At 35.0% G+C, this 12750-nt stretch overlaps 1 protein-coding gene across 2 annotated transcripts in view; it reads right to left on the minus strand.

Moving 5' to 3' along the window:
- Positions 1-345: 345 nt before the first annotated feature.
- LOC124171738 (protein bric-a-brac 1-like) overlaps positions 346-12750 on the minus strand; it is a 53350-nt gene continuing 40945 nt past the window's right edge. The window contains exon 4 of one of the 2 annotated variants that reach the window (XM_046551012.1): positions 346-2746. In XM_046551012.1, the coding sequence (XP_046406968.1) occupies positions 1214-2746 (1533 nt within the window). In that variant the 3' untranslated portion in view covers positions 346-1213. The remainder of the gene's footprint in view (positions 2747-12750) is intronic. The other variant, XM_046551014.1, reaches the window with a different exon arrangement.

Here is a 12750-nt window from a genome sequence, read left to right on the forward strand (position 1 = left end):
GAAACACAATAATCCATATGTCAGCCATGAAATGTTGACCACAGATAAATAAATGGGAGATAATCATTGTCTGAGCAATGCCACGCACTAGCTTAGAGAACTAAATCCTAGTCCAGAATAAAATATCCAGAAAATAACACTTCATTTACAGAAACACAATAATCCATATGTCAGCCATGAAATGTTGACCACCATTTAATAGAGAACAAACTTGGAATAATCTGTCAATTACTCCTTCATCACACAAAACAATTAAAAAACTTCTTCCCACAAATAACAATGGTAGCATGGGGTGAAATTGACTTTCATACATGAGCTATCACTGCATAATTTCGTTTATCAAAACATTAGCATATTTTACTTTTAAATTCTAAAACAAATATAATTTGGCCCATATAGTTGGACATCAAAGGCCAAAAGCATTCATATAACTTTTTATTCAGTAATATGCACCATCCGAGAGTAACATAATAACATAAAACGATTAGACCACTTTTGGCCTTAGAAAGACAATTATTCCATAAAATGACATACGCTTAATGCAGGGCCTTCACAATATCAAAAAAGCAAACAGGTAAAATTATACGATACACTGGGAGTTATTGCCACTGACAAAGAAACTTAATATGGGCTCTGAAAGAGTTCTCTTGCAAAATAAACCCCTAACAAAACCCAACCCCTCAGTCCAAATTTATTGTATAGGAAAAATGCAAGCCTTGCAACATAAACAAGCATATTTTTGTCTTTGAAACTTAAAAATGAAACTATCACAAATCACATACCTCTTATTGAAAAATAGTTGCACCTATCAACATATTAACTAGCAATATTGAGTGTTTCAGTAGTGGTGGTTGCAGATGAATTGTAAAATTTAAAAATGCAATCACCTTCACAGTCTTACGGAGTCAAAAACCTGGTTGCAATAAAAAGGAATAATCTTAATATGATTTAGAGGACTTGATCTTTGCTAATGAAAACTGGACTTCCAAGATTCAAAATAGTTTTATCCAGCTTTACCATCTAATGGCCATCATTTCCGCAAAAAAGAAACCTACAAATTGGACTTGCAGCAGTCCTTGAAAAGTACATGGAATCTTACTCGAGTTTCCAGCAAGCGCAATGGCACATATATGACCAGAAAAATAATAACTTGACCATTCACTTTTTTTTTTTAGAATGAGTGAATGAAAATTGGTGTAGCTTTGAGTTTTCTTTAGTGGAGGTGTGTAGTTAAATGTTTGGAGAGGTAATCGGCTCGTGCAAAGCGCTTGGAACATACATTGCAGCGATATGGCCTTTCGCCGGTGTGAATTCGCAAATGTCGCGTCATATCACTCTTGCCTCCAAAGGCTCGGCCACAAACCGAGCACTCAAATGGGCGCTCACCCGTGTGCTTCCTCACGTGCAGGCGCAGGTTCTCTCGAGAGCGGAAACCCTTTCGGCAGAAGGGGCAATCCAGGAAGGAGCGACTTGAGCTATCCTTTGCAGCAGAAGTACCCGAGTCCTCCTCTTCCTCCGGCTCTCCATCTTGAGCAGTGTTTGCATTGCGCGTGGATGAGGATGTTTGTAGGAGAAGTTCCCAAAGCTGAGGCGTATCCTGGTTGGCAACACTCGTCGCACTGCCATCTTGTTGGGAAGTATCTTCTGTTTTCTCAGGGAGCAAGGCACTACCGTTGTTTCTTTCTTGCCACGGTGCAACCCAAGATGGCTGGTTTTCCTCAGCAGTGCTTGCAGTCTCTCTTTCTTCAATCCTACTCACATCCTCATTTATTTCAGTCTCTAAAGGAGTTTTCCAATCTTTTTCTGAGCCTTCTTCCACATCGTTCATCTCCATATTGCTCTGTGGAGAAATCTCCTCCTTAGGGTGGGTTCCATCTTCCTTTGATGAATAACTTTTAGATCTTAACTTATCCAAGGTGTGGTTCAATCGGTGTTTCTTGAATGACTTCAAGTAACGAAAGCGCATACCACAGGCATCACATCGAAATGGTTTTTCTGCAGGAGGCCTGGCACGGTGATCCTGCTCTCGATGTCGTGCAAATGCTGACCCATATTTGTAACATTGACCACATTGATCGCAACGGAAAGGCTTTTCATTGCTCTCTTTGCCTGCATGGCTTTCGCCTTCACACGCCCCTTCCTCAATGATAAGAGAATGGCTCTCCATGTGATTCGCCAACTCTGCTTTGGTCCTAAAGAAACAGGTACACACAGAGCATTTCAAAATTCCTGTTCCACTCTCATCATAATCTTTATCCAAGACCTTGTCTTCTTTGGGATCAGAGCACAACATAAAGTCAGAATTTTCCTTATCATTAAGTTTCTGCATTGATATTTCAGGGATAGATGAAAAGTTATTGAAGGCAAAGTTTGACATAGAAGACAGAAAATGATGGAAAACAGGTTGAGGATTTGACTCCAGCTCCATGTCACAGGAGGATACTTTGGATGACAATGGCTTGGAGATATTTTTAACTTTGTGTGAATTAGACACTAAAGAATATTGGGACATACTTTCTGAGCTGGGTAAGTGTGAGGCATTTAATGGGTATGTAAGAGGGATTCGTTTCATTAAGTCATGATGGAGCAGAGAGGAAGCAACTAAAGGTGAATTCCCAGCATACTGAGCAGGAAATGAGATGGCAGCAACATCTTTATGAGCACCATATCCGGGGGAATCCTCAGCATGTATACCAACACTTGAAGCATAGGAACCATTCTTCAGCAAAGCATCAGAGGCAAATTCCTAGAAAAAGAAAAGGACAAGTTAAATTCAGATTTCTACGGTTGAACAAAAAAAATCTTCAGTATTCTCAAATGAAAATAAACACAGCAACTCATTAGAAACTGCACGAGACTGATTTATTTACTATTCATTCAATTATTGAGGCATTTGCTTCATTACTTTATTTTCAGGACATTTCCAAAAAATCCCTGGCATGCAGTTTACAACCACAATAAAAAAAGAAACTGTGGTCCCATTACAGCCTTTTAAATTAAATTCCAGTGCTATCAACTACATCACAACTAAACTTAAAATGTGAAAATTAACAATATTAAACAAAAAGGGTAATATACTGACATTGACCAGCTCACTCTACAAACAGCAAAATCACTGCTCTAAATTCCAATAATTTCCTCCATTCCACAAAATTTCCGCACTACTTACCAGGTTTAACCAATACCAAAAATAGCTAGTAACCATCGCTAAACTCCGTCTTCTTCATTGGCAACCCATGCCAGCTGTCTTAAAGGAAAACTTTTACCTTAGTTCAATTTTCCCTAAGCTTGAACTGAAAGAGCAAAACATTGAACACACAAGATATGTAACGGCTAAAGCTTAAGTTCTGCTGTCACTTGTTTAGAAGAAAATCCCAACTTTGAAAACAAGCTACGACTTTCCAAATTTTATGCCAATCACTGTCACCATCACTTTTTAGTATGTACATGCCCAAAAGTTAGCAGCAACAATCATGACTGAGGTTTTCTGATATCATTTCTCTATACCTCAGGAAAAAAGATGATCATTAGTTTTCTCATGAAATAAGTGAATTTCGTGGAAATAAATGGTGATACAGTGGTTTAGCAAGAAATCTACCAACAACAAATGGTTAACAATGGACAGCCTGAAGATTCCAATGGAACACTTTCAACCCCATATCTATTAGAAAGCAGAGAGGAGGGACCCCTTTCTTGCACTACAAGGCAATTCATGGGAGCAAGTTTTCATGTTTAAAATTTCTTCAGGATTGCCCAGGGTCCACATAAAGTCTACCCGAACAACCACTACCTCTTTTAATTTAGGGGTTATGCTTAAAAAAATATTTCCTGTGACACCACCTTCGTGAAAAGACAGCTGATAAGATCAACCCTAGATTCACACCGTTTCATCTTGAATCCACCTGATATCACCTCAATGATGGCTCATACTTCCTGTGAATACATATCGATGTGAGAAATGTTTCTCAACAGAGAGGTTAAAAAGCTGACCGAATCAACATATATAAGCAAGAAAATATGTGGCTCCCTAATTTTACTTGGAAATTTTTGGAAGTTGCTTGTTTCACCATAAGGCCTCACTAGAGTCAACATGCCATAAATTTCTAGATATTCACAGGGTAAGCGAGTCAAAACCAAGCTAATAGGAGCGGGATTCAGGGTGAACTGATGAGAAAGCATGCCATTCAATGTTGCTGGTATTAGCTCTTACCTACACAAGGCCAGATAAATGAAAAATAATGAAGCAACTTGTTCTCTTTGGCACCAAATCAGGGACTCCAGCAATGCTTTATACAATTAATCTTAGCTATACTTGAATCAGCTTACCTTTCTTCTAATTAGCAATTTTTAGAGGCATAAAATGTGTTGTCACTTACAATTAATATTTTCCAAATAAACAAACACCATTTATTCTTTCTTACAAAAGAAGTGTCAGCAGGAATTGAATAAAACATGTAGGACAAAAGATTCATTCCTGAAAAGCTGAGGGAAAAATTATTAATAAACGATATTCCACAGGATACTCCATTTGATGGCTACAATGAGCAATCTTCACCTTTATCTTGGAGCCATTGCTACAGAAATCAAGCAAGAGGAGTGAGACCTTAGACCTAGTAATAAAGAGGCTCATTACAACATTGAAAATGAAATACATAATTACCCATAGTTATATCTACTTGATGAAAGTTTGAAACAAAAATTACATTCCTATTCATCACAGTATCTCCATGTTTACTTATTATCCTATTCTATTCATTTTTTGAAAAAAAGTAGTCGCCATTCATATGCCATTTTGGTCCAGTGTAATAAATGGAAACTGTTCAAGTATATTATAAGAAAGCATTAAAGCCAAACGCTCCACGAATTAAGTAATTAACCCCTCACTTGAACGTCAGTTAGAAGAGGAACTTCTACTTCAGATCAAATTTTAACAATCATCTACTTCTGATCAGCAGACTGGCCACAGTCATAAGCGAAATATGGCCAAATACCTAATACAATAAAAATGCTTCAAACCAAACACTTTACCATTTACCAGCTTTTTTTTACCTCAGTTAGACATCCGAGAACAGCAAATAACCTCAGAAGACTATACTCATAGACTCTACTATCATGGATAAACTCTTTCGAAGCTTCACTACTAGAACAAACTTATTATTGGCAAAAAGAGCCAGGCATCATCCTCAGTGCATTACGTTTCTATGGTTAACAGTTGGACATGTTAGCAAAAGAACCCTTCAACAAGAACTAAAAAAAATCTTCATCACAACACCCACTCAGTAAGCGAGGACCCAAATGGATTTAAAATAAGAGAAATAGCCCTTGAAATGGAATACCATTCATATGTTAAATTCATAGATATAGACAAATCAAGAAATGGTATAGAAGAAATTTAGATGAAATGACATCAAAAAATTTTCTGTATCATCAGAAATCTCACCATGAAATGGCAATCTTGATGTACTTAGTTAACAACAGCAGACCACAAATGAAAATCATACTTTACGAGAGATTTATCACTATAAAATAACATTTACCAGCAATTTCATACCATGTTACCATGTACCATCTCCTAATATGCAAGAAGCAAAGTTCTTCTGCTCATATTTCCTAAAAGATAATGTCAATACTTAGAAATCTGAAGAAAATGAATCTGACAACATTTCAAAAGCAACTACCTCATTAAAATTTAAATCCCAATTCTAAATCATTAATCTGTGTTGACACATGCTCAACTGTAGCATAACAATGCCATAATGTAACACATTGAAGGCAGAGTATGTAAGTTGCATATCCCACTTTTGATAAGAAGTGCCTAGATTTTAGGATATTAAAATTACTACCTTCATGACAATATACAAAGGCATTAAATAAAATTATTTTTTGTACAGCATTTTATTTGTCAAAATTTATACAGCTATGATATGCATTTTTGTTCGAAAGAGCATAAAAATAAAGCATTGCAAAATGGCAAACATATAATTTCTATAATATATTGTATGAAAAAAGCAAATATCACATAAAAAAAATAAGATACAAGCACAAGATTATGCAACTGACTTAGAATGAAAAGCAGATCCTTACTAGTGCATTCCAGATAGGACATGGATATAATAATCTATGATCAGGAACATGAATCACTTATAAAAAACTACTAAAATCCACCTATTTTAACTATGTTGTAAACAAGAATGTCAGGTCTGATTGGAAATTTTAACAGGAACTTCAGCACAACTATGAATTAAAACATTACTTGTCCATAATTGCAGGAAATTAAAAACACTTGTCAATGGCCACGGCTAGACTATAGGTCAAAGCCACAGCCAGACTGTTGCTGTGACCAATAAAATAAGATCAAAGATGTTGTGTGATTGGTAGGAGAAAACCACATTATACTTCCAAGCAAATAATAAATATCACTGGGTTCTTGAAAATAATCACTAAAACACAATCATTCAAGAATCCCAAACAGCTTCATCACTAACCCAAGAGTTAAAATTCGCCTGCACCAAGCCACTTTTAAAGGTAATTCTACAGAAGGATTTAATTTCTCTCACCAGATTTAGATATACTGGTCAAAAAGGGGATGAATAAAAATATTTTTGACCATTAGTTGGTGTCCAGGATTACTGTTGTGCACTGAAGACAAATCAATTCCAAAATGTCTTTTGTATCAACATGTGTACACCACTTAAGATGTTCCATGTCAATGGAAGGTTTCTTGCAAAATGACCCTGAGCTACTCCTACTTCTTGATATATTTCTAGGTATTGAATACATGTACAACTGATGATGATTTCAAGTGTAATATAAATCACCTAATAAAATGTATCCATAAATAAAATTGAATAGAGGAGCTTCTTTCAAATGGGTAAGCACTCAAATAACCTTGTGGTTAAACTTCAGTAACATTTCCTTAAAAATTGAATAAATCCTTTGCACAACATACACAGTATTAAAGACCTTTACAAATAAACTGTGGATAAGAAAGCATCACAAACTATCACAGATTTACCTTATAAGTCCTTTTACTCTCAAGAATATGTTTTTCTTTTCACACACATTAACAACTCACATCCTTGGTTAGCATCAGAACACTAGATCAAAAAAGCATCTTAACTTTTCCACCTTCACGCTTAGAAAAATACTTTTCACACACTCGATACACCACTAGAAAGACCATTCGAAGAAGGCAAACCACAGCCAGCACAATTGCTACAGTTTCCCCACCAAATATGGGTATGCATCACCTCCATGTCTTGCAGCTCATAAAGTTTAATGATTGCTCTATGATATTTACCACCTTTTTACGTCAACAAAGGATTATAAAATACACAAACATGCCGCTAATTTCATGGCATTTGTATGCAGGAAAATAACTAAATATAAGACATTTGGTATCCTACCTATGCTCATTAACATCATACAACAGTCATGTTTCACACAACACAACGATATCTTTACTAACAGTGTTATCACCAAAAGTAACTGCAAATATCTTTCTATTGACATTTCATTAGATGTATTGCATTTTCCAATGCCAATATCAGTAAAATGAATATCAATGAAAATGAATATGATAATTCAAATTCACGACTCTGTTACGAACTCCTTGCCAATGCCTACCTCAAATCTCCAAGTAAGAATATTGACAATCATGGCAGTGGCTGCTGCTACAACAGTATTTATAAAATTGCCTTCTGTTGGCAGTTACATCACAAAGCATTTCCAATATTTCTTAAAGTTTCTGCTGATACTCAACTGGAATGGTTACTTATGTTACATATCACATTGCTATCATTTTTATCAAGTCACTTTGTTTTGGTCTCTTGTGTCTGTGGCTGACAGTTTGGGCTAATGAAGCAATTATTGACTCAACAACTTTTATTTCATGTAAATTGAAATAAATAAATAGCAAAAAACTAGAGAAAATTAATACTCAACCATTGCTAGCAAGCAGTTATAAACATTCCATTAGTGGACTAATTGGTAAGTATATTCACAAGCGGTCATGTAAATTGTTGAATGACACACGACTTTCACAGTATATTTCCACGAATGGCTCATTATCACATTTTAATATGCACTATGTGTACATATAAAAGAGAGAACAAACATCAAGTACTCAAGGCAAGTTACAAAAACCAGACTAATTGACAAAAGTGTGCAACTAGAGTTGCACAAAGAGTAAATCACATGGGATTGTAAATCAGGTAAATAAGATGAGACAAAGAAATAATTGTGAAAATCAATATCATCAGACCAGAAACTTAGGTTGTATGGCGATATGGTTATGAGTAATATGGACACATAAATAACTTGAAGTCATGGATACTTTCAATGAATTCTAAGTGCAAAACTTGTGCTACCAATGCACTAAATTCTAACTGAACGTACACCATGTAGGAACTTTCACTAATACTGCATAAATGAAGGTATACTTCAACAAAAAGTCCTTAGGATATGCTGTACATACATTTCTCTAATTATCACTCATCCCCATACCAACTCATAGTCACCTGTTTCAGAGAATGATTGTTAAGTATTTAGCTCCATTTACATTTAAGCATAATTTTAGATAACAACCTTGTTAGCTCCACTTTAACTGCCACTGATCACAGACATTTTGGAACTTCGCGAAAGTTTGATGTGACAATCACAGAACAATAATGCCACAAGCATCAAAGAAAGAATATTCCATCTCAATAATTCCTCTCAATCACAACACAAATATGCAATCCTAACACTTACGTATAATTGAAAATCCAACTTTTAATAGTTCCTATGTTTATTCATTAAAAAAATCACTACCTTTAATCCTCAGAATACAAATGGACCCTGTACTCCTGTCAAATATAAATATTTTACAGTTTAGTATACGTAACAATCTGTTCACATAGTTTCCTCCATTACTGTGAAATCCATGAAGTATCACTCCCCCTAATTACATTCACAGTGTCATGCAACAAAGGCATTCTTGGCAAGTTTTTAGTGATGAGGGAATGGCTATCGTCACATGCTTTTAAATGATAAAAACCAACCCAAGTAAGTACGCAGATGCCTCATGCTTTTGATACAACCAAAAAGCTCACTGCAACTGATCAGCTGGCAATGAATGCACTTAGGCAATGTGTTTTATGTCATCCTTTGTCAAACATTTTTCCATTAATTCTAACAAAACAGGCCCACAAAAACTAATTGTGCTACAAACTTCACAACCTATTTAGGCATTGTGTAATACATACCCTTCCTCAAGAAGATATCATCACTCTGTGCATATACAAATAATAAATAAAATAAAAATGCCATTCTAAACATTTCTCAACTCTTTACATTATGATAATTACACTTTTCTCTAAAGCTGGACTTAACGGCTGAAAGAGTGATTCTGATTATGAGGCTACTGCTCAGAGAGCGATTTCTGCTTAACCCTTAGTGATTATTGCTCATTTATTATTCCCACAGTCCACAACCAATTCAACAGACTTTATTCCATTCATTTGATATTACAAATTGGACAACGGCTTTATAACATCTCAATCTAGAATAACAATCTAATCTTGAATGACTATGAAATGCCTATATTCAGACACCAGCTATTAAATTACATCTCATAAATAAAACGAGTACTTTAATAAACTTGCCTAAAAATTTCTCTGCATAAAAGTGAAAGAAGACCTCATTAAAAAAAATATCCATTTCTAATGCATGCAAACTTCATACCACTTCAATTATGAATTATAAACCCACACCATTCATTCTCTAATTTCATTCACACAACTCGCTAAAGGTTACTTAGTAATACTAATACCACTTTCAAGCTTTGCAACATGTAACTTCCGTCAAAATTGATGCTCATGTGTTTCGGTGAACATTTATCACATATTTATCCATTAAAAAAAATAGCTTCCCTAAAATGTACTAGTTGTAAACTTAAATAAATGAAAAAGAATATTTAACAGGTTTAAGAAACAAACATACAGCAGCCTTATTGATATTGTCGTATGGAAGGCCACTACATCATGAAAACAGCATCTATGACTAAAAGCATAAAAATATACTACATACACCCCAAAGATGCTTGCATACAAAACATAATACAACCAATGTGACCAAAGATTAGTTTGCAGTGAGATTTTCAACTTCCATACTGTTGTCCAACAAGAGATTATCAGGCAAGGGTGAATCGTTTCACACTGGACTTATCAACAATTTAATCCCAGTCCCACGTGGTGAGTTCTAGAGGAAAAATAAGACTTTCCAATATTTATATTCAGCTGATTGAGTTTATCTATGCCAATAACAATAATAATTAGGGATGGACGGATCCAGGATTTTTTTACAGACCAGGATCTGGATCAGATCCTTGATTTTTGGAGCTGGATCTTCGATGTTTTCAGGTGCCAATGCATTTTCAATTGCCTGCTGTTTTAATATTTTTACTGATTAGAAATCATTTTTATAAGTTTCAAATTATTTTTTAAAAACGATAAAATTGGATGAAACACGCTTCAATTGTTCTCATGTAACTTGATCTTTTCTCTCAAAGATAATGATTTACGGACTGTGTGGTATCTGAAAGGAAAACATATCAAGAGGCATGGGATGATGGAGGGGCAAGGGTGTATTATTTTTAAATCTGTGACGTAGTCACTTTTGACCCGGTTGTTATCCTATGGTGTTGAGATTCTTCCCATGGCTGTTCAATCTTTTTAAAAGAGTCACACTATGTGTCTGTCGTATTTTGGCATACAATTATCTGCGGCGTAAATTCTGTTGCATAACCCCTGCGAGAGCTTTTACACAAAATGGTTCGTGAGTAGGTTAAGCATCGCAGTGCAAAGGCACAAGCGAAGGTTGGATCGGAACTCTTTCCACTCCCTCGTACGGGATGCTGCATTCACCGAAGCATAAATTTAAAATTTCTGATCCAGATATGATGCCTTCAGTATACTTGGATTCTAAGTATACTGCTGATGAAGGGCAATATCCGTGGATATTTGGATCCGAAGTATCCGATCCGACCATCCCTAATAATAATTTGAAGTGCTGATCATTGGTGACACAATTGCCCTATAATTACTAAACCCTGGACAGGTAAGGATAATTATGCCTTCAAATTTGAATATGTATCAGGGACTAAATGCACATTAACAATTCTATAAAAAAATACAGTAGAAAATACAAGACAAAAGGAATCAACCATAATGTAGCTATTTTACCTAACAGAAAATAATTCCCTTTGAGTTGGTTTTCTTTCAATGTAGAAACGCTACAAGGAAAAGACAAAAAAAATAAAGTCTTCACAGTTATAATAGCCAATAGTTATTACAAATAAATAAGCAGAAAGTATAGCTTTCAGGCAATAAAGAAGCTACATATTGGTTTTACTACCTTTAGAAAATACATCGAAGCCTTAGTCTTAATTTCATACAAAATAATCTCTACATTGAGGGTATCTTCAAGATATTAAATGGAACTTTTCCATCTTTTTGAATTTACTTGAATGCAACTTTAATACATAGATTTAAACCATGGTAGTTTTATTTCATTATTTTTATTTCCTTATTTAATGGCCTTATTGGTTAAAACACTGAGGAATATTTTAAAATGGAAATTCAAGGGAAACCATCATGAGGAACTTATGGGATGGCATAGCACTGGAGAGAAAGCAAATGAATAAATATTCCATGTACTTGGTGAACATATATTTATCCTCAACTTATGATTTGGCCTACGGCACTCCAACTCAATCACATGGCCTCTAGGATCATCATGCTTTCAGCTGTCAAATGAGGGGCCAAATATGCAACAAATGAATTTTAACATCTTCATCCTTAGGCGATTGGATTCAAATAAATACAACCTATACAATTAAATTCTTAGGTAATGAGATTTATCAACCCCCATAAATTTGATTTCATAGTACTAAAAATTTTCCACCGCAATATAATATATCATTTAAATTTGGGACACAAGACTTGACTAGACAAAATATTGCATCATTAGATCACCAGGAGTTATAATTTGAAGGGCATTGTACCAGATATCTGGGGCTACAGTAACAGGCATGAAAGGGACAACATGACTGAGTGGCTTATTTGTAAAAAAAAATCAATAAGATCAATTGGGAAGATTCTATGGACCACAATAAGCTACATTATATAGTTAAACTTCATTATGAAGCATTGAATAAAGACGGAAAAAATAATCGTTACGCGCTGACTCCTTCCTCTAAGTCACTATTTAGGTAAGGAAAAGTATTCTTCACAAGGTGCATTGGACTTTGAAAATAAGACCACCTCAACATTGTTGACAACATAAAGTTAGATAAAACTGCACTCGGAGTTATTTACGTTAATGGTGGCTTCACAGGCAGCAACTAAAAAAAAAATTCTCCCAAAATTCAAAGCTGATGTTCTCATTTTTCATATGCATTCAATCTTTGGGTTAGCATGAAAACCACAGTAAGGGAATAAGAATTTCTCCGTTTGATAAACATGAAGTTTTTGCTGTTTTTCCTCAATTATAGTATCCGAATACTTTATTCAAAAACAAAAAAGGCAAGCTTATAGCAAAAAAATTAGGCAACTTTTCACTATGCAAATTTTATGGCCTACGCCCATAATTATGGACCAATGCGCAAATTATAATTTCATAAAGGAAATGCCCATTTATATGGACATTATTACTGAAAGAGTTAAAAGAAAGTGAAATAAATCGACATTCTTAACAAGAGCATTTAACTGT

This window comes from Ischnura elegans, chromosome X (genome assembly GCF_921293095.1).
Source record: "Ischnura elegans chromosome X, ioIscEleg1.1, whole genome shotgun sequence".
NCBI lineage: Eukaryota > Metazoa > Arthropoda > Insecta > Odonata > Coenagrionidae > Ischnura > Ischnura elegans.